Source organism: Biomphalaria glabrata, chromosome 4 (assembly GCF_947242115.1).
Source record: "Biomphalaria glabrata chromosome 4, xgBioGlab47.1, whole genome shotgun sequence".
In the NCBI taxonomy this organism is placed as follows: Eukaryota; Metazoa; Mollusca; class Gastropoda; family Planorbidae; genus Biomphalaria; species Biomphalaria glabrata.
The window spans coordinates 20,145,275-20,168,116 of NC_074714.1; the positions used below are offsets into that span (position 1 = coordinate 20,145,275).

A 22,842-nucleotide genomic window follows, 5' to 3' on the forward strand; every position below is an offset into this window, starting at 1 on the left:
CCTAGGTCTCTACATTTTAGACTAGAGTCTAGAATCTATATTGTTCAATTATTTTTACAAATTTTTGTTGCGATGGACGCTTGGCTCATATTAAAACTCAAAAACTCTAATTAGGAACATTTTGAAATTTCGTTAGTCCGTGTATTGTTCATCGAATCTTTATCTTACTTAGACTTAAGTCTTAACTTAAGTTGACTTAACTGACTTAGACTTAACATATAGATCTAGAAATTTCTAGATCTACCACTTGCTGTAGAAATCATTAACAAAATTTATCAAGATTTCAATTGTTATATTCTATAATGAACGAAAAGTGGGAAAAGCCGATAAATTGTACTATAAAACATACAGTAACTTTAAGCCCAAGTAGTGGCAGAGCAACTGCAAGTCAAGGAATTCCTTTTCACAGTGGATGCAAAGCTATTGATGTATATTTTCCTAGTGTTATCAACCCTGAGGTAGCCATCTAGATCTCTAGATCTTATTTCTCTACTTTATATATGTTCTTTAAAAAATAGATTATTACCTAGCTAGTCCTTTGTTATGTAGTAATACTACTAGTATGTTAACTGACTCTAATTAGAAAGTGAAGCAAAGCTAGAAAGATCAACCATTAAATGATTTCTGGTCGAGTTTGAAGAGTATCACAATATTTCAAAAACTTGCAATTATTTTATTATGTAATTCAGTTTGTTCCTAAAAAATATTTTTGTGAAGCCTGTAGCATTTTACATCTCAAGAGAATATATTTTCGCTTTGCAACTTCTCATGTGACAAGATGTCAATCCTAGATACACAGCTGCGGTCACAGGTTGTAGATCTGTAATCACCATGACTAGATGCATGGCGCGTAGGACCATCTTCTTTTTTGAAGTAACTTCTGTATTTTATTGGATAAAATAAGGTGCTGTTGCACTTTAACCCTTCTTTCTACTTCTGGTGTGTATGTCATCTGCAAACTAGGGCCCACCATGGGGATCTATCCAGTGACTCTTTTTTTCCCAACTGTTAGTGTCGATTTTGAAGAGCTTTATGTCATGTTTGCAATCATCAGTGGGCCTTCTGTGGCTCTTCTGCCTTCTATTAGATCACCATACAGAATGTCTTACAGTGGCATTTTCTGTGAACATGACCAAGCCAGCCAAGGCATCTGCTGCTGATAACAGTGCGGATGTCCTCTGATCTTCACAGCACTTCCTCATTGGTTATTTTATCTTATTTTAAAAATCCGCCTTAACCATCAGAGGTAGGTGGAAGATTTTTTTTTTCCTGCAAAGAGTAGGTTGACCATGTTTCACTATCATACAGCAGAGTGCTCATCGCACACAAGTCCAGTACTAGAATTAGTATTTTGGTCATGCTTTGACTAATATTTACATCAAACTTCTGGCATGCAGCAGGGTCAACTTGGGTCTGAAACTGAGTAGCAGATTCTGCAACAATAGATCAGATGCATCAACAGCATCTAGAGGAGCTTCCTGATTACTACCTTCCTATATTTGGTTTTTGTTCCCAATCTGGTTACATTGAAGAGTTTTCCAGAGGATCTTGTATGTCGAAATACACCTTCAATGATGTTAATGTATTAAGCATAATGCAGTTGGCAAGAAAAGAAAAGGCCAAACAGAGTAGGTATGATCACACATCCCTGCTTGACACTGTTGCTGACCTCAATTGGTGCTTATTGTGCTTTATTAAATTTCACTGTGCATTTTGTTTCCTCATAATACTGATCCAGAACTCATCGACTGAGAAGTCAGCAGACTAAACATTGATGTGGCCTGTCTGTGAGATACCAGAATAGCAGACAGTGGATCTCTTACAGAAAGTAATTATACATTCTACTGGCAAGGAAAACTTGAACAAAGTCCCAAATACATGGTGTTGGCTTCACAATAGGAAACATCATTCCCTGCATTTCTATGTTCCCCATAGGCAATGAAAGGGTAGTAAACATGGAACTTGCGTCCCTGCAAGGTAAAGTAAATATCATTTGTGTCCACTCACCAACCCTTGCTGCTCCAAAAGAAGTCTAGGACTGATTCTTCCAAGCTTTGGAGGAGGTAATTTAAAAAATCAAGCACCTTCATATTAAGGGAGATTTTAATTTCCTAAGTTGATGCTGAAAATGATGCGTAGCCAAATGTTTGCAACCTCATGTTGTTGGCAAGATTTGTGTGAAGCAGGATTTACTTATTGTGTTGTAAAAAGTCAAAGAATAGAAACAAATTTTGACCCATACCATACATTAGAAGTCAGCTTACCAATACTGTGCCTGATATCAAGAAGATATACTCTTCAAGGAAAGATATATATTCAAATTTATTACACCTTTTTTTTTCAGATTTTTATGCCTGTATTTTATTATAATTTTTTTTAAATACTTGAAATAGAAAAGAATGCTAAATTTAGAATATGGTTTAATCAATATTTTAAAATATTTAATAATCCAACCTAAAATAATAAGCGAAGTGTTTCACTACATTTTTAAAAGTATGAAAAAATTAGCAAACACTGATCTATATTATATATATAGCCTACTAGTTGACCCACTGCTTAGCATACCCCGCTATTTTGCAGGGCCAGCCTTAGGGCACTGCAACCTATGTGACTGCAGTGGGCCCGCATTTTCATAGGCCCCACGCTAATTCTAGGTGTAAATTATTAAATGAAACCATTTTATAATCTATAACAGATTTTCCACGGCCTCCTGATTTACCAGGAGCACCTTGAAATCTCCTGAAATGCAAAATATACGAAAAAGTCATGGAAATCTCTGGAAATTATTAAAACCTTTTGAAAACATAAAAAATCTCCTGAAATATAGACAAAATTGTGATTTTGGTTAGTCATTCAATATGGAAAACGCCAATCCTATGCGCGATAAAAAAAACAACTGCATTATACCATACCTGTAATTGTGGAATCTGGTGAAAGAAGCTTCTCGGGACTCAAACTAATGAAGAATTGCTTGAGGTCAACAATTCTCAAAGATAGATTGAAACCTTCAGTAATTCTTGCTACTAAGGGAGATCTATGTAGGAAACATAATTTTTATGATATATTCTTCGTAATTCTGTACGTAGTAAGGAATGAATAAAATGCAAAGACAAATTTATTTTCTAATACTCTTAATTTTCACTTATTATCCTTATTCATACCCAAACTGGGCCCTGCAATATCCGTTTCGCATAAATCCCTGCAATGGTTAAGTCCGGCCCTGCTATTTAGTGATGGGTGAATACAAAGAAGAGTGCTTGTTCTCTACCCCCCCCTTTTTTTTTTTTCAATGCAAAAGTTACGTGGGGTAACTCTAGTCCAATTGCAGAAATAAAAGAGTTATCTTTCCATTACTTCTTGGTGGTGTCAGAAATTGCTAGGCCATGAAGAGAATTATATATATAGATAGATAGATATTTGAGCATTTCTACATATGTATGCTTATAGGGTATGGAATAGACTAAAAACCTCAACATATAAACAGTATTTTATTGATTTTTTTGAAGGTGTTAGAAATATTAAAAATAGATTGTAATTTTATGAGCTTATAATTAAAATCTAAAAATATATACATTAAAAAAATTATAATCATATACTTATTAGGCTTCAGAGGGTGGTGAAATAGTAAGTATAATTTAAGTAGATAGTTTCTTCTTTTCTTTATATGTTTAGTTTTAATGGTTTGTTTATTTTTAATGTTGTTTTTATTGTTTAACTATTCCAATTAAATTAATAATTAAATTTAAATTTTTTAAATTGCTTGTTTTTTCTTTGTTATTTTGCATTTTCCTTTATTACAAAGTATTTGTTTAAACTGTAGACAATAATATATGCACCTACTTTAAAACAATTTTTTGGTGTTAATTTTATAATTGTTTCATCTGTAAAATGCTTTACAAATCTAAAATGAATATAACTTTATCTTCTTCTAGTATATACTTTTTTTTTTCACTTTTAAACTTTTGGTTTTGTTTTGTTTTAATTGTTTTAAATTTTTAAGAAAAATATGTACTTTAAAACCTTAATCTGTGGTAGATGTAAAATTTTCTAATAAGAATATAAAAAAGATAAAACAAAAAAAAGAGCACAAATTTATATTGCATACTGTAAATATGAAAATTCTATAAGTATGATTATCTATTACTAGAAATAAATTTTGTAAAAAGTTTTATTTGACTTAATAATTAAAAATTATTTAGATTTTTACTCTGTTTAAATTGTAGAATATTTTTTTTTAACTTATAAGCTCTTATAAGTTTTCCATCCCAATTAATGAAAGCAAAAATATTTTGTTTGTTTGTAGATTGGTGCAGTAGAGTTTCAGAATGACTATGCAGCATTTATTACAATTAGAGTGAAAACAAAAGCAACAGATCAGGCAACTAAACCAGCTTGTGAGTAGGCCAGTGTAATAGTATTTGTATAAAAAAAGCAACTATATTCTTGTTCTTTTTGACTCGTATCATTACTGTTAAATATTTAGTGTCTCTTTCTGTTAATTTTATATCTCAAAAATTGTAAGTGCTATTGAAAATATTGTAAATAGAAAAGTACAACATCAATAAAAACAATTAAAGTTATCCAAAACCTCTACAAGGATCTTATCTTATCTTCTTATCTTATGTAATACAGAAATTACTTCAAAAAAGAAGATGATTACGTCCTACACGTCATGCATTCAGTCATGCATATTAACCAATGACTTAAATTCTGCCAAGTCACTGGTTTTCCTGGCTAGCTCTAATAGCACTAGGGAAGAAGGAGTATTTGTACAAATTTGTCCTAGCATATGGGATGAGGAATGTGCCTTTATCTGAGAATTTTATTAAATCTTGTATTTGAAGATTATGGTTTAGTGTTTTATGTATAATTGATACTTTACTTTTGCGTCTTCTGTCCTGAAGGCTTTCTAAATTTAGTGATTTAACTAAAGGTGTTACTCTAGTCAAATGTGAATATTCGTTTGTTATGAATCTCACTGCTCTATTTTGTGTCTGTTCCAGTTTCTTAATGTTTTCTTGAGTTGAGGGGTCCCAAATGGAGGATGCATATTCTATTATTGGCCTAAACCTTTTGAAAAATCATCAATTAGTCATATTAGTTGTGTTTCATATGATCTATATTTCCTAAAGCAATGTTGGTATGGAGTAAGGACATTATGTTTGTCTAAGTGATTTATATTATGTGTTCTAGGATTTTACATGTGAAGTGATACTGGTCTGTAGTTTTCTGGGTCTGATTTTTCTCCTTTTTTAAATCATCATCATCATCATCACTCCTTTGAGTTACTCGTGGAACATAGGGCCTCGACAAAAACACGCCACTCTCCACGGTCTCTTGCTAGCTTTTTGATGGTGTCCCAGCTCTTCCCGGTCTTCTCTGCTTCTTCAAGTACACTGTGTCGCCATGTTTTTTTTGGTCTTCCTCTGCGTCTTGTTCCCTGGGGGTTCCACTCTAAGGCCTGCCTAGCTCTGTTGCTGGTATCTTTTCTAAGGGTGTGACCAATCCATCTCCACTTCCTCTCTAAGATCTGCATTTCTATATTTTTCTGTCCACTCATCTCCCACAGTTTGGTGTTTTCTACTTTGTCATACCAGTGTATTTTTAGGATATTTCTCAGGCATCTGTTGATGAAGGTCTGTATTTTTTTTGTTGTGGCTTCAGTTCTCCATGTTTCAGAACCATACAGTAGGACAGCCTTGACATTAGAGTTAAAGATTCTTAGTTTAGTCTTGTTTGAGATGTAAGGGGATTTCCAGGTTGGTTTTAGCTGTTTAAATGTCTGACGTGCTAGATTTATACGGCGTTTAATGTCTTCATCTGTTCCACCTGATATACTGACTACACTCCCAAGGTATATAAAATTTTCTACTTGGTCTATTGTCCTTTTTTAAATAGAGGGGTGATATTAACTTCTTTCCAGTCCCTTGGTACTCTGCCCTGGTTAAGAGATGCCTGAAAAAGTATTTTGAACACTGGTGCTAGCTCATTGCTTAGTTCTTTGAGTAATCTAGCTGGAATACCATCAGGTCCAGATGCTTTATTAGGTTTGATGTTGGCTAATAGTTTTTGGATTCCTTTTTCTTGTACTTCTATATCTCCTATGTTGTCTACTTTGTTCACATTAAGTAATATGTCTTTGTCTCCTGGGGCTGAGAATGCTGATGCAAAGTATTTGTTTAGTATGTTAGCTTTAGTTTCATTATCATTGTGTGTTGTCTTCTCCTTTTAATTACGCTATGCCTGTTGTTTCCATTTTCTTAGACTTAATGTATGACCATAGGTTTTTGTTGTTATCTTTAGATATTACTTTGTTGATGTATTCACTCTGCAGCTGTCTGCTTACTTTTTGGGTTAGGTGTTTAATTAATTTGTATGTACTTTTTATAAACTCTTTCTGCCTTAGTTTCTTTAAATTTTCTAAATAGGTTTTCCTTCTGTTTACTAAGCTTCTTTAATCTATTATTAAACCAGCATTTAATTATTTTGTTTGATATGTATTTAGTTGGTATATGGTTTTCTATAATGTTTTTAAGATAGTATTTTATGAAATTCCAGAGGTCATCAACTGGTTGATTAATGTCTCTTTCTGATAAGAATGTTTGTTGAAAGTTTAATGCAGCTTGATGTTCTTCTTCTTCTTCTAGCCAGCTTTATTGCTGCTGAGCTGTGAGCTCTTTTGCAGACTGTGCCAAGGAAAAAAAGTGTGCTGTTTTCGTCAGTTGTTCAGCACTGCCGTACAGGGTGTTGGTTATGTTGGGCTGTAGTGGAAGTAGGGTCTGCCTAAGGTGGATTAGGGAGGGGCATTCAAAGAGGATATGGTTTACGGTTTCAAAGGGGTAGGCGCAGTGTCTGCAAAGGGTGTGTTGTGTGGAGTTTATTTTGTTCAGGTGGTAATTTAATAGTGGTGTGTGTCCTGTTCTTAGTTGGAAGATTGTAGATTGTTCTTTGCGGGGGAGAAAGTTAATACTGTCCAGTTTGTTAGGCGTAGTCATTTCTTTGTACATGGCTCTGCCTGTGTTTCCTGATGCCCATTGGTTGAGCCACTCCTCTTTGTGATTGTTGACTAACATTGACCTTAGGGTGAGGTAGTTAACAGGTCTATCTGGTTGTTCCATAGATGAACCTGCCTTTGATAGCTTATCTGCCTTTTCATTTCCCATGATGCCAATGTGTCCAGGGATCCACTGTAGTGTGATATTGATATTTAATTTTGATATCTGATGGATTATCACAATGAGTGTTGTCAACTATCTTGGGCTGTTTGAGGTGCTGCTGTTAAGTTCTTGCAGAGTAGATTGGGAGTCTGTAAAGACAACAATATCTGATGGTGGTTGCACTCCTTCATATAATTTGTTTTCCACTATCTGTAGTGCTATGGTAATTGCCTCAATTTCGGCTTGGAAGTTTGAGCAGTAATCGCCACAGGGTGCACTTATCTCAAAGTGTTTATTTTTAGGGAAGACCAGGAAGGCACCAAGACCAGCATTGATGGTGGCTTTGAAAGCTGATCCATCTGTATAAATATGGATAGCAGTTTTTTGATAGCTTTCAATTGTTTCAAGGGTGCCTACTTTGAGCTCTAGTGGATTTGATTCTTTTGTTAAGGTGTTATTTAGTAAATGTGTTTTGATGGTTGGTTCTTTTTAGTTTAGTCCGGGTGTAATGTTTGAAAATCTGATAATTTTTTCTCTGTTATTGGGTAGGTGGTGTTTTAGGGCTAGTTCGTCAGTAAGTTGGATCTGAGTCCTTTGCTTTTTTTTATTGTTTTTCCTATTTCTCTGTGTTGGTAGTTTATTAAGATGATTGTCCTCCAACCTTCTGTATCTCTCAATAGCCTCTAATGCTGCTCTGATGCGCCTTAACTTAAGAGATTCAATATTGGAGTCTATTTCACAGGCTGCTGTGGGAGTAGTTCTCATACCTCCATTAATTAGCCGCAAGGCTTGGTTTTGGATTGTGTCTAATGATGATTGATAGGTTTTGTTGGCTGCTACTTATATGGAGAGACAGTTATCAAGCTTGATGTAGTTGTGTTAGGTTGCATTTGTTCCAGAGTAACATTTTTCTTTTGGGTTTTATATTGGCTACTGCTTTTATGTGACTGTGTATTTTTTATGATCTCATGGTCTGATAGACCAGGGATGATATCATAATACTAATCCAGGTCTGTTGGTTAAGAAGAGATCTAATGTGTTGTTAAATTTAGTTGGCTTTTTAATGATTTGATCTAAACTTAGGTTGTGTAAAGTTTCTATGAAAAGCTCATTTATGTCCTTAAGGTTTTGGTGTTTATCTATGGTTATTGTTTTCCAATTTATATCAGGTAGGTTGAAATCACCCATAATCCAAAAAAACTGCATTTTTATTTGTCTCTTTAAGAGTAGTAAACTGATTACATAGTTCTTGCATGTATTCTAAACTAGAATTTGGTGGTCTGTAAATGCTGCCTATTACTAGGGACGTTGAGGTGGTATTAATTTTACAAAATGTTGATTCTATATTTTTTGAGTTAGGTAAGGTAATTTCTTCTGCTATAAGAGTTTTTTGTATTGCTAAAAGAACTCCTCCATGATTATCAGCCCTATCTTTTCTAAAAATTTCATAATTACTATTGATCCCACCAGTCCGGTGTATTTCAACAATAATATTGGAGACTGGTTCAAAACCACAGGTGGAATAAGACAAGGCTGCCTACTTCACCAACACTTTTCAATATCTTCCTTGAAAGGATAATGGAAGATGCTCTAGAGGGCTATGAAGGCACTGTAAGCATTGGAGGAAGAAGAATTACTAACTTGCGCTTAGCAGATGACATTGATGGCCTAGCAGGGACAGAAGAAGAACTAGCTGACTTGGTGATGCGCATTGACAAACTTCCGCAGCAAATAGTATGCAAATATATGCCAAAAAAAAAACAAATTATGACCAATAACCAACATGGCTTTAAAAAGGGCATCAGTATTGGAAGTGAAAAGCTGACTAGTGTTAGCAGCTTCAAATACCTTAGCTATTGTCTCAGATGAGGAAACGAAACCTGAACTACTGTCCTGAATAGCACAGTCCACAGCAGCCCTTTCAAAACTTAAAATAATATGGAAAGACAAAGGCTTAGCTCTCGGCACCAAAATCAGACTAAAACGCTCCCTGGTCATAGCCACATTTTTATATGCTTGTGAGTCTTGGACGCTGACTGCAGAGCTAGAGAGGAGGATCCTAGCAAGCAATGGAATTGAGATGCTACAGAAGGATCCTAGGTATCACATTCAAAGAGACAGGGTTACTGCAGCGATTGGACCCCATGATGATCTGTTAACTATTGTAAAAAAAAACGCAAGCTTAAAATCTATGGCCATATTACAAGATCTTTGGGGCTCGCAAAGACCTTCAGGGAACAGTACCAGGAAAAAGAAGAAGAGGCAGACAGAGAAAGTTATGGGAGGACAACATAAAAGAATGGATGGGCCTGCTATTGAAAGAGGTTCTAACTAAGGCAAAAGGAATGGAGAAAGACGGTCAACAAATCTTGCATGGTGCCCCAACGGTCTAATAGACTAAGGGATAGGTAAAGGTGAAGGTAAAAATTGAAAATCTGATTTCACTATGAAATATCACAAAGTAGAACTGCTATGACGGAAGGCGTGGTCTGTACTTGACTTAATCCTTTTGACACTGGAGCATAGGGGCTGCAAAAGCACTAACCTACAGAGTCTGTTCTGGGCAATCCCCTCAACTGTGTCCATGTTCATCCTGCTGTCTTTGCCTCTTGGTCTACCGATCTTCTCAGTGTTTGCTGGGTTATGTCCCACAGACTATGGTTTGAAATTTTGTTTGACCATCACCAGAGAATGCTGACCATGTCCTCCAAAACTGCTCTCTTTACCAAGAGGCCCGTAAAAGACACTGGCCCCAAAAAACCCCAATAGAATAGAAAGAAAACTATATGAGAACAAAGAAGAAGAAGTTTGACCATCTAACATCAATTATGTGATGCAAACATTTGTTAGTCAATGATTAGAGTAAGATACCATTATTTATTATGTATAATTATTTTTATAATTTATTCACTCATATATAGCTAATTATAACAAGGGAATTGAGTCCATAGACTATCAAAGCTAACAAATTTAAATATGCTAAATGATGATTGCGACCCAATGAAAAGAATTAGAAAAATGTGGAATTGATGATTATTAATAACTGATAAGCATATGGGATATACAGTTGAGGCTCAGTGTATTTGGTTCAACTGCTCTTCAATTATTAAAATATTTGTTTATGGACATGATCTTTGAATATCTCACTACCCTATTATTATTTGTTGTTGTAAAAAAATATACCTGGATAGTACTGGGTAGTACCAGATAATGTTATACATTTCATGCTATTCTTTTACTATATTGTTATAATTTTATAGTAAATAAAACATTAAAACCTATGTTATCTGGGGTTAATATGCTTAATTTTGTGTTTTTAAATGTTATAACCAATCTGTTGTAACTTATAGATTGTAAGAAAAAAAAATAATTTTCTATATAGTTTTACTCACGGGCCACTTCCTGCTAGCGTACACTGCCAGTGTACATCTTACAGAATCTTTACTATATGGAATTTTTCAAAAATTCTTTTTGCAATGTATTAGTTTGACTAATAGAAATTGATATTTAATAGAAAAAATATATTTAATGCTGTATTAAAGGTTTTGGGGTTAATGGGATATTCAGAGAAGATACTGTGCCTATTCACTTTATATACTGCAGTTCAGTTAATTAAAGTTCAAAATGTGATTCTGTTGGCCATTGGATTTTTTAAATTCTGAAGAAGCATCACTTTTAAGTGGAAATAAATGCTCACATTTTAATAATTCTCATAGAAGTCTGCGTATAGTTTTATGTAAGAGTTTGCTTTTTTTTTTTTAACAATAAAAAAATACATTTTAAAACAAATTGAAAAAGGCATGATCAGTATTGTTTTGAAAAAGGTAATAGGCTATTGAAAATCTTCCACTATCATCATTATCATGCTCTAAATAAGTGCAAAAGCTCCATAGAGTCTAAAAAAAGATTAACTTTTTTGTTTTTAATTTTATTTTGAATAGGAAAAGGTCAGTTTTTCTGTAACCCACTAATAAACACCTTATTATCATCATGCAGTTATCGTGGAATCCCCACATTGACGAAATTATTGAAAAAATCAAACAATTCATTGAGATTTATTTTTTAAAATTTTACAAATTAATAAGAACATGAAACTATAATGCTTGGTCAGACAATATTAGAGTATGTTTGGGACTGCTCAACTTAAGAAAACATAAATAAACTAGAACAGCCATGAGGTTTATAACAAATGAATGTACACATTTGAAAGTTGACTAGAATAACACCATTAGTAAAATCACTAAACTTAGGACAGAAGACTATTATGAAAGAAAAGTAGCAATAATACATAAAACACTAAACTGTAACTTACAAATACAAAAGTATAACCTAATAAAATGCTAAGAAAGACACAACTTTAAAAGGTGCATTTCTTATTCCATAATCATACAAGTGCTGCTTTTCCCCCAGTGCCATTAGAGCATGAAATGGGTCACCTGAATCAGCCAGAAATACCTATTACTTAGTAAAGCTTACGTCTCTATTTAACATTGCATGACTAGATTAGCATATGGAAACGCGTAGAAGTATTTATTTTCTGTTTTGAAGGAAAGTGTGTTATTTATAAGATAATTTCACTAGTGTCTTCATCAAACAGAGAATAGGTTCAATGCATAATATGGTCTGCCAAAAACTAACTTGCTTTTTTTTTTTTTTTGTTTAAATTAATATGTGTATTGCAAAAAGCTCCCAACCAGATCACAAGAAATGTCAACAAAGATCCTCAGTTTTTGTCCTACAAAGTTAGTCATCTACAAGGTTGTGTGAAATGCAAACTCACTTGGTCATCTTGTTGTTATTTTGGATGCTTTATTGACATTTTATTATTGATTGCACTGACATCCATGTTTAAAGTATTAAATTATTATATTAATATACAAAATACTTTTGGGGGGGGGGGAGGTTTACCAAAGTCAAAACTTTTTAAGGACTGAATTTAAACAAAATTAATAATTATTTTAAATTTATGAAGCCAATATTAAATTTTGAAAATTTATAATTTACACAGTTTTTAGCAACAGCTGTTTGTGAAAGTATAAATGTAATATATTAATATACTATTACTATTGCAAATAAAATGAAACTTAAGAATAAGTAATTTTTTTTTCAGCAAGTGATCAAGACTGGAAAACAGTTGTTAATGCTTTTAAGCTAATGCCTGATTGTCATGCAGAGATGGGCTCTCAGGATACATTCTGCATAACAAGAAAACAGGTGTGTTGAATAGAAATCCAAAGAAGTTAATTAAATGCAATAAGGAAGCAGTGCTTGTACTTAAACTGAGACTTGTGCTGGTGGCACTGATTGACCCTGACCTTAACCAAATGTTCTGTTTACAGGGATAGTGACAAAAATAGGAAACTGGAAAAAAACAACAGATCAATAGTAGTAGAAATGTGCTATAGTGAATCCTTTATAGGAGGGAATATCATATTATTGTTGGAGAAACAGTCATGTGTTGCTCTGGAATTCAAGCAACAATCACAGCATATATATCTTCATTTTCACAGTGGCCTTGAAGCTTGATTAGGATGTGTTGAAGTTCCACATCTCTAACTAGTGGCTTCTTCTTCCTCACTCTTCTGTTCTTTAGTCTGATTTAACAGAATTTGTGTTCAAATTAGTGAATAACATTACACATATAATAGGATTTGTTTCAATACATTAGGCTTCTGTCTGAATAAGTGATTGGCCCAATTATTCAGAGGTCCAGTTAACCAGATTCAACTGTACTTACATGTTATGGTGAATGAATAGTACAAAAAAAATGTCCATGCTGATGAACTTGAAAATCTAACTTTTAAGACTAAATTGCTTCTTAGCCATAGTTAGTCCAGTATTAGTGCTTTTCAAGCATGGTATTGGTTGCCTGAACCACTGGGAAAATCAACAACTTTAAGTTATCTAATTAACATGAAAGACAAGCAGTGGCGTAGGAGAAAGTGGGAGAATTTTAAGATCCCCCCGGGCCTCCAAATGAGTGTCTGAAATTTGCTTTTAAATAAATTAAATATTACGTCACTGTCACGTAATCTTGCTTTTCATGTTGTTATATATGTTAGTGACCATGTTGTATGTATTCCACACAGAGTATTAACACTTTCCGTGCGGGGTTAGTCTCAATTTCAAGTAACTTCCATAGCGCTGACTAGGGCTGTGTTACTTTCAGGAAGTAACTTGGTATATAAGGTAGTTTATTTCATCATCCCAATCATTTAAGAAGAAACCTGATAAGAGCACTGAAAACAAAGGATACCATGAACGTGTCGAAGAAAAGTATCACTATTCAGATGATTCATACAAAGATACAGAAGTCGAAGAAGTGAAAATGTCTCTTGATGAGAGAAGTACTGCTGAAGAGACTCCAGGGGAATGTTCTTTACCACAGTCAGAGAAAACATCTGAAGTAATTGATGATGAGTCAAGTGATGGTCTTCCAAAATTACTTTCTCCAGAAGTGGAAGAAGCTGTCATTAAGTACAAAAACTTTGGATATATCGAGCCTAAAATTTTATCTGAGGAACTGGGAGCAAAGATTGTGTTAAAGTTAGCTTATTTTTCCAAAACATAGATGAACAGTATTGTTTCCAGTAGAGTTTACCCAAAATAAATCACAAAGTTTGAAATTTCTTGCAGAGTTTGATGAAGTTACGAAACACCATTTACATAGAATCGAATATGGGAAGACACATTATTTGTCACCAGAAATTTAAATGAGTTCATAAACGTGATGGGCAATAAAGCTAGGGAATTAATTGTTGAGAAAGTTAAGCAAGTTTGTTACTTTTCTCTTATACTTGATTCCACCCCAGATGTTTCTCATGGAGAACAGGTATCTCTAATTGTTCGTTACTTGGATGTTGATAATTTTGAAATAAAAGAGTCATTCATTTGTTACTTTGAAATTTTGAAACCTTATGAAGAACTTTTTCGGAAAACTCATAAAGACATTGGAGTGGATTTTGATCTGTGAAGAGGTCAAACCTATGGTAACGCAGCCACAATGAGTGGCCATCTGTCTCTTAGACATAAATCCAAAGGCAACATTTCTGAACTGTGATAATCACTCTCTGAACCTGGTAGCTCTTAATGTTTGTAAAAATATTTGTAAAATGTTTTACATGTTTCGGATGTTCCTTCAGAGTTGAAGATAATTACTTCCTAGTCCAAACGGGGGATGGGAGCGGGCAGGGTTTGAACCCGGGACCATCGATAAATCTGAACGACAGTCCAGCGCGCAAACCACACGACCAGGCAGCCATCCTCTTAATTCTGCTAAGATAGATCCAGCAATTGTCACCTTCTTTTTTGGTACTGTACATAAATAGTTCAACTTTTTTTCCAATTCACCCCAGAGATGAGCCAAACTGAAAGAAGCTGGAGCCGGGAGTTTAAAAAAGGAGAGTATTACAAGGTGGTCCGCAAGAGAAGAAGCTACGTCGGCAGTTTCCTTGCATCTCAACAAAATCTTCAAGCTTTCTGAATCAACAACTGAAAGAATGGACACTAGAAGCAGAGTACAGAATCTTCATTATGCAGTGGAAAATTAAGATTTTTTTTACTTATCTGGAATTCTGGTCAAATCTCCTGTGCCAAATCAATATAGTTCAGAAGAAATCACAAAAGTCTGGACTGCACATACGGGATTCTGCTGAAGAAATTAAAACCCTTTCATACTTTCTGCAAAATGATGAGAAACTGATGGAATTGATCACCCTATCCATCGAAAGAGCAAAAGAAGGTAGTGAATGCTAGGGATTTCCTGTAAACAAAACTACCAGAAGAAAAGACTTGATGGGGAGTTGAGTTCTGATGCAGTACTGTCAATAGAACTGCAATTCAAACGTGTTGCGACAGAAGTGCTGGAAATGAAGTACAGATTCTAAAGGCTGTTAAATCATTGGACACCTTTGGGTTTCTTCTTGAACCAAGACATCTTTTGGAGTCTATGGTTGATAACACGCTGATGAAAAACTGTTTTTTTCTGTTTGATGAAATACAGGCAAATCACTTGTTTAATGGTGTCATTGATGCACGAGCACATTTCATCAACAAACCAGTGCCACAATCACCGATTGACATATTGAGGAAGCTGGCTTCATATGGTAATAATGTGTGCTCAAACCTTGCAACTAGTTGCAACATTCATTCGAATACTGCTAACTCAGGCCACTTCCTTTGCATCATATGAGAGATCATTCTCAAAGCTCAAGTTAATCAAAAACTATCACAGGAGCACAATGACACAAGAAAGGCTTAGCATGGTTTTAATGTCAGTGGAGTCACAAATACTAGACACTATCAATGTAGTTGATGTTGTAGATGCCTTTGCTGCACAGAAAGCACGACGTGAAGCGATATGAATTGAGATTTGTCACTTATGTATTATTTCGCCAATAAACAACGGTATTATTCATTAAAGGAGTCTTAATGATTATTTCTTGTTAATTTTACTGATATTCTGTACCAATTTGAATGTAGGGTTATAAATTCATTAAGTACATTATCTCATATCATCATCTCATATAATGATGTCAAATTTCACAATGCAAAGGGCCCCCAAAGAGGTCGATCCCCCCGGGCCCCCAAATCCCTAGCCATGCCCCCTGAAGACAAGGCAACATAAAAAAAATGTAGGACATAGTAATCTCCTTTTTGGCAGGAATGTCTGATTCTTCAAAATTGTTTCTCTGTTTTAATAGATAGAGAACAAAATAATGTATTGAAATATTTTTATTGTCGTCAAAATTAGGATCACAGTGGCATATGCCTAGGTCTAGATATACATTTTTTAAACTAGATCTTTTTAAACAAATTTAACAATATTTTTGTTACCATGGAAAACTCTAATTAGGAACATTTTGAAATTTCGTTAGTCTTGTCTTGTTCATCAATTCTAACATAATATCCAGTCTACCACTTGCTGTGAAATCATTATGTCTTTTTTAATATTCTTTTCAGTTTGCTTGTGATCTTAACAATGTTATTTCTCTACGCTTCATCCTACAACAACCATCACCCATGTGGAAGGATTTTAATATACATAAAATAAAGTTATTTAAGTCTTCAGGAGTAAGAATAATTTATTTTATTTTCATCTTATAACTGTATACAATAACTGTATACAATTTTTCTTAATGAATATACAATTAAAATTAAATATCAAAAGCAGCTTAAAGGATGCATTTTTATATGCTTGTAGAACAGGAAACATTTTGCTTTACCTAACTGGCTTACAGAAAGTGGCAGTTCCAAGCCTAGAAGGAAAGAATTAGAGGTACAGTTTTTGTTTTCTATAAGTTTTTATTTTACACATAAATTATCTTAATTTCAAGTGACAGTGCAAATGCTTGTACAAAAGAACAGTTTTGCAGTATGCTTATTTTTATATCTTTTTGCAGATGGGTAAGTTCATTGTAGCAAGCATAAGCATAAGATACCTTTACAAGATGCAGTCATTAATAGAAGAGTAAAGTTCCCCTTTCAGACCTTGTGATCTATAGGGCAGATGATGTTATGGTCATCTATTTCTGTGGCCAACGGTTAACAAGCAGGGTGTCATGTGGCCAGCACAATGACCAACCGCCTTTACTTTCTCCAACTAAAGTCAGGTACCCATTAGAGTTGGGTGGACCTAGGGGCACCCTAAAAATCCCAAAATTCAAAATCCCTATCTTCACCAAGATCTGAACCCAGGACCCAGAGTTTGGAAGCCAAGCGCTTAACCACTCAGCCACCATGCCCCAGTCGTTAATTTCTGTCTTTAATTCTTAGTCAACTTCTTCCCCTTCCAACTTTTCCTACTAAAAAACTTTTATTTAATCTTAAAATTTTAGAAACTAACTTCCGAAAATTTATGAAATTTCAATTTTTTAAAGCATTGCTAAAAAGAAATGTATTATTTTATCTCTACTGAACAAGTTTACTTTACTTGAGTTAGAAGTCAGGGGTTGGGGAAGCATAGTCTAATGTAGAATAGGATAGGTAAATATTTTGACCATTTTCATAAATTTTTTTCATTTTTTCAAAGTATGAAGAAATCCAACTCATCAGATTTGCATCACTTAAAAATGATGCAGTTCTTTTCTTTACGCATTCTTTTTTACTCTTTTGCTATGCCTTTTTTTTATTTGTAGTAAGTGAGTTAATTTTAAAAGAATATGAAGGTTTTGTAACATTCTAAAAATTATTAGGATTTATTACACATTGAAAAAAATTATCAATAACATGGATACATTCATAACTTAGCCAGGAAATGACTTAATGACAAAAACAGAAATGCCCAAGGTGGTGGTAAGCTGGAGAAACTTTTTATTGGTAGTTCTAATGTTTACATGTCTAAAAAAAAAACTTTAATAATTGCAGCATGTGCTGTATACAATAACTAATAATCATAACAAATTACTTTAGTTGCTTTTCAGTTTTTAAATAAGCAGATAGTTTATTAAAATTAATCAACTTCCCTAGTGAAGAGTAGGACTACAAAATTTTATGAACTGTTTATATCCACATCGATTTGTTCAATGAGCTGAAACGATGAATAATTCATACACTTGTAAAATACATACATATATTATATAAACAAAGGTAGCACTAGGGACCTAATGTTTTATGAGAGAATGTAGAATTAAATATAGTAACAAAAGGGACCCCACTGCCCAGGGCATGAATGGGTGCTTGCGTATGCCTCTGATCAGAAAGATCTTTTTTGGAGGGTCACTGGCTTTTGCCCTGGTCAGTACAGTTGCTTATTTTGGAATAAATATGGCAAGTAGTTATATGCACTATATCTTATGTTAAATCCTATTTCACTATACTCTTCATTATATTAAATATGTTTATATGTTCATAGATCCATCCATCCATCCCAGTGGCACTACAGCCCATGGAGGGCTCTGGCCTGCTTTAACACATCCTTCCATTCAGATCTCTCCTGGGCCTTTCGTCTCCACGCCCTAACCCCAAGCTGCTTCAGATCTGCTTCCACGTCATCTATCCATCGCATTCGGGGTCTGCCTTTGAGTCGCCTGCCTTTTGGCAGATGTTCATAGATGCAATAACTATTTATGGTTGGATGAAAGTATGCCCTTTTGCTTGAAAAATTAAGTATGCAAATGTACGCACATATATAAACTATTTTAAACAAGACTAAAAAGATTATTCAAATTATTCAATATCTGTTTTGTGTCTAAACTATCTACAATAAGACTGCAAAAGTTTTCAACAAGATCTTCATTTTCCTCCTACACTAACTTTTAATGAAAATAATTTTCTATTATGGGTCAATAGAGGTCACTGGTTGAAATGTGATTTAGGTGTGAGTTTGTAACTTAAAATGTGGGTGGGTACCACTGAACTGCCAGGATTGTGAACCAGTTTGTGTACTATACAATCTCATGTTCTGTTGTTTTTTTTTATTTTAAATATTTTTTATTTAATTCATTTTTTTGTATTGGAATATAATTTATTTACTTAACTATTTTTATATTTTTTTTAATTCTTTTTTTTTTTTATGTTTTAATTCCATTAAAAACTTTTTAGATGATTTAATTTACTATTTGACTAATACTAACTATTGAAGCTCTTATTTTACAGGCACTATGAAAAAGATTATTCTAAATATTAATGTAAAACAATTCCTACCTTGCAAAACTAAAAACATTTGTGTATTTGTATTTCATTTTAAATTTTCGTTTCATAAAATATCAATTTACTTAGCACCTCTATATCTAGTATGCTATCTTTTGTAATAAAAGGTTATGTATTTAAAGAAACACTGGCTTGATAATCTACTATTTTATTAATCTATTTTATCCAAATCTTAACAGTACACATATACTGGTAATGTAGTATAATACTGGGTGGCTGAGCTCAGGCTCTTAATCTCAATAGACAATGAAGGCTGGTATTTTTATTTATATAGAAATGAGTACAGGTGGTTTGTTTTGCTGGATGCTCATATAATTTAATAGTTTGTGTCCCATGGACTCTAGACAGAAAATATTTACTTGGTACATATTCCTATTGACATGGATTGTCTAAGTTGTTAACTACAAAAAGTCCCTGGTTTGTGGATTAATTATTTTTATTTTTTAATATTTCAAATATTTTCTCAACATTAGCACATTAGTCAAGTACTATTTCTTTCCATTGTTTGAGATACCAAACAAAATAATTTATTACCAATAGTCAGTAAACTAATTGGTTAATTTTTAAAATTGATTCTTGTGTTGTCAGGTAAAAGAAATAATTCTGCGAAATTTTAGCTTGATCTGAAATTGGATGTTGGAAAAATAACATGTATAAACGTTTGGACAGACAGATAGAGTGATTTGGTATAGGCTATGTAAAAATAAATTACACCTGACCCAGTTTATCATTTATTCTGAAATTTTTTTTTTGTCCCTCAATTTACAAATAAATTAATTAAGCAGGTAGTCTTAATTTTATAAACATTGTTTTTTATTCTTAGAGTGGAGAGTGTCTTTAAGGTGACTCTGTAGCTTCTTATTTTAATTTGTGGCACCTTTCTATATTTTCATTTATTAAATATTTTATCAATTTAATCTAAAACTCTTTTTTCTCAAGAAAAGTTAGGAAATAAAGACAGAAAAAAAAATGTTTGTTCTTTTCTGCTGTAATTCCATCTTTAGTTTTCTCTCCCAGTTCTCATGGCTTGACTCAATTTGAATGATTCCCAATTCCTTCATTATTTTACTACTGTTACATTAAAATGCTAATGTTTAATTCCTTAAGAAGATTTTTTACAATTATTCATTAGATTTAGATTACTAGTACTAAGAATGGTAATCTTGTTATAAAATTATGTAGAACTTTATTTTTATTTTTTAATCAGGGAGTACCAGATATTGACATTTTGTCATCAAATTTGCAACAGATGTGGGCCTTGGCAGAAGAAGCAGCTGCCAATCAGCCAGAACAAAGTATAGGAAGATATGAGGTAATACAACTTTATTTAGTATAAATATTATGACACAAAGTTAAAATTTAGAATTAAAAAGATTCCAGTTGACATGCATACTTTTTTTTCTGCCAATTGTTCAAAAAACTTTTTATTATTAAATCAAAGTGGTGATTAATTAATAAGTAATATAGACTTTTTGAAAAATTAACTTAATCAATGTCACTGATTTTTTTTTAAATTACTGATCAATAATATAATATTTTGTTTATTACAGAAAACAAATAGTTTTAATCTTTACAGGTAGTATGTCTGATTCTGTATTGTCTGTGGCATTTTACATCTTGAAAGACAGCCATTTCCTTTTGTAACTTCTCATGTAACAAAAGAGGTCAATCCTTGATACACAGCTGCTATTTCAGGTTGGGCATCTGTAATCACCAGGCGCTGTTGCACGTTCACCCTTCTTTCTACTTCTGGTGTGTATGTCATCTGCAATCCAGGACCCGTCCATTATGCTTGCTCTGCATGTGAATCTAACTAGAGCCTCTTTTTTTCCCATCTGTTAGTTTTAATTTTGAAGAGTGTCATGTGGCATTTGTTATTCATCAGTATACATTAAAAGTGGGCAACCTGTGGCTCTCCTGCCTTTCATTAAATCACCATACAGAATGTCTTGTGGGAGTTGACCTGGTGGCATTCTGTGAACAAGTTGTCTGCTGCTAATAACAGCATAGATGCCCTGGCACCTTGCTCTTCGCAGTACTTCCTCATTTGTTATTAATCTTGCCATCTTATTTTTAAAATCCACAATAAGCATCTGAGGATGAAGATATACAGCTTTTTTTCCTGCCTTGGCTATCCACTAACTGCATCGTCTGTGTAGAGGAGTTCCCTGATTAGTACCTTCCTAACTTTGTTTTTTTTTGCCTTCAATCTGGATGCATTAAAGAGTTTTCCTGCCAAGAGCAGGTTGACCATGTTTCACTACCGTATAGCAGAGTGTTCATCCTGCAGCTCTCATAGACCAGGGCTTTGGTATTGGTAATCAGCAAGGTATTGTCCCACACTCTTTTCTGCAACCATGAAATGGTGCCCATTGCCTTGGCTATCCACTAACTGCATCATCTGTGTAGAGGAGTTCCCTGATTAGTACCTACCTAACTTTATTTTTTGCCTTCAATCTGGATACATCGAAGAGTTTTCCAAAAGATCTTGAATGAAGATAAACACCTGTATTTAATTCAAGTATTTGTTTCGTGTGTGAATGTAGTTCGTATTTGCATCTATATTGTTATTGTTATAGTAGTTACGCTGAGATGGAAACTGAATTTCCATTTGATTGGACCAATAAAATTTTTCATTTCTTATCTTATATACAAAGTTTTATAATTTGATAAAAACAATAAACATTATTAACTGTATATTATAGGTATACAATTTAACTTTCCATTCTTCCACCTGGGAAGGATTATCAAATGTCCATGAGGTGTTGAGGCCAATAGTTTGACTGATTTTACCCACCTTCACAGGCCTGGATGAAAATTGAGTAGCACAATTGACTTTGCCTCAACTAAAACAATTATTAATATTTCCTATTCCACATTTATTATTGTTAGTCTAGATCTATTAAAAATTAAGTACATATTTGATCTCAAAATAATTGATGCAATTTCAATCAATATAAGCGAGGTTTTTGAAAAAGTATTTTTTTATATTTAACTTGCTACGCTATTCTAGAATAGAATAGGTTTTTATAGGGGGCTTTTTTGTTACTTAATATTTGCAGGTTGATGGTTGCTATGATATCAACTTATTGGCGTACACATGAAAGATGAAAGTAAAAGCTCAGTCAGTCATTACAATGACCATCTGGCACACATTTGATAGAATCTTGGAATCTGAACTGTATTTTTGTTTTTACATTTCCATTAAAAAAAAATGATATGTTCTTGTTGTGTTTTCTTATTTAATATTTTCTCTGAATGCTAATTTATTTTTACAAAGCTTATATCAACTCACTCTTCTTTCTGTCTGGTAAAAAAGTTTGTACATTATTTCTCCCACACCCATTCTCAAATCAAGTTGAAACTTTGTACAAATATTCATTGGCATAGACAAGAAATGAATCAATAATAAAAAAAACATTTAGTCAACTAACTAGAAGTAATTAATTATTTTGTTTGATACTGACAAGGGAAATCAAATTTTTCAGTATTCACAGATTTGGCGAAATTGGTAGGGTTTGGTTCTCTTATATAATTGTTCACATTGTTTCTCAGATCAAGTTGAAATTTTAATCAATTATTCTTTATTCCTATCAAAAAATGGATCAATTAAAAAATAACCAATTAGTTATTGATAATTTATTATTTTGTTTAATATAGAATAAGGGAAATAATTCCTACATTATTGAGATATATTTATAAGTGTGAAGTTCTTCCACACTTTTTTAAAAGGATTTTAAATATTTTTCTTAGAAATATCTTATGGTGATTATAATTATTTATACATTCTTCTCTTTAATCATAGAAATGAACATGATAAGCATGTTGACTATCTTGAATATTAAATGGACTTTTAGTCCAATCAGAGAAAAATACAGACAAAAAAATTGGATGATTTGATCTCACAAAGCAATCATCAAACTATATATAAATGATGTTTTTATATAAAATTTTAAAAAATCTTATTAAAAGTAAACTTTTCGTGGGTTTAAAAAGTAACTCAAAATAAAATACCTGAACCATGATTTTGTTAATA

The 22,842-nt window shown here is 33.2% G+C and overlaps 1 protein-coding gene across 3 annotated transcripts; it reads left to right on the forward strand.

Annotated features, from left to right (window-relative positions):
* The first annotated feature begins 11 nt into the window (after window positions 1-11).
* LOC106053310 (nicolin-1-like) lies at window positions 12-22,030 on the forward strand. 3 transcript variants are annotated; one of them, XM_056026327.1, is made up of 9 exons: window positions 12-458; window positions 3,604-3,624; window positions 4,304-4,394; window positions 12,268-12,371; window positions 16,119-16,229; window positions 16,360-16,434; window positions 17,406-17,450; window positions 20,014-20,118; window positions 21,869-22,030. In XM_056026327.1, exons 1-9 carry the CDS (start codon window positions 303-305, stop codon window positions 21,908-21,910), a joined length of 750 nt encoding a protein of 249 aa, XP_055882302.1. In that variant the 5' UTR covers window positions 12-302; the 3' UTR covers window positions 21,911-22,030. The 3 variants fall into 3 exon arrangements, with proteins under 3 accessions (XP_055882302.1, XP_055882304.1, XP_055882303.1); XM_056026329.1 differs by lacking the exon at window positions 17,406-17,450; XM_056026328.1 differs by lacking the exon at window positions 3,604-3,624.
* The last annotated feature ends 812 nt before the right edge of the window (window positions 22,031-22,842 follow it).

What these genes read in the sequence shown, in the direction of transcription:
- LOC106053310 (XM_056026327.1), top strand. Translation starts at nt 303, where the DNA reads ATGAACGAAAAGTGGGAAAAGCCGATAAATTGTACTATAAAACATACA. An exon ending in CTAGTGTTATCAACCCTGAG is followed by an intron (nt 459 to 3,603) that starts GTAGCCATCTAG and finishes TATACTTATTAG; the next exon opens with GCTTCAGAGGGTGGTGAAAT. An exon ending in CAGAAATGCCCAAGGTGGTG is followed by an intron (nt 17,451 to 20,013) that starts GTAAGCTGGAGA and finishes TTTTTTAATCAG; the next exon opens with GGAGTACCAGATATTGACAT.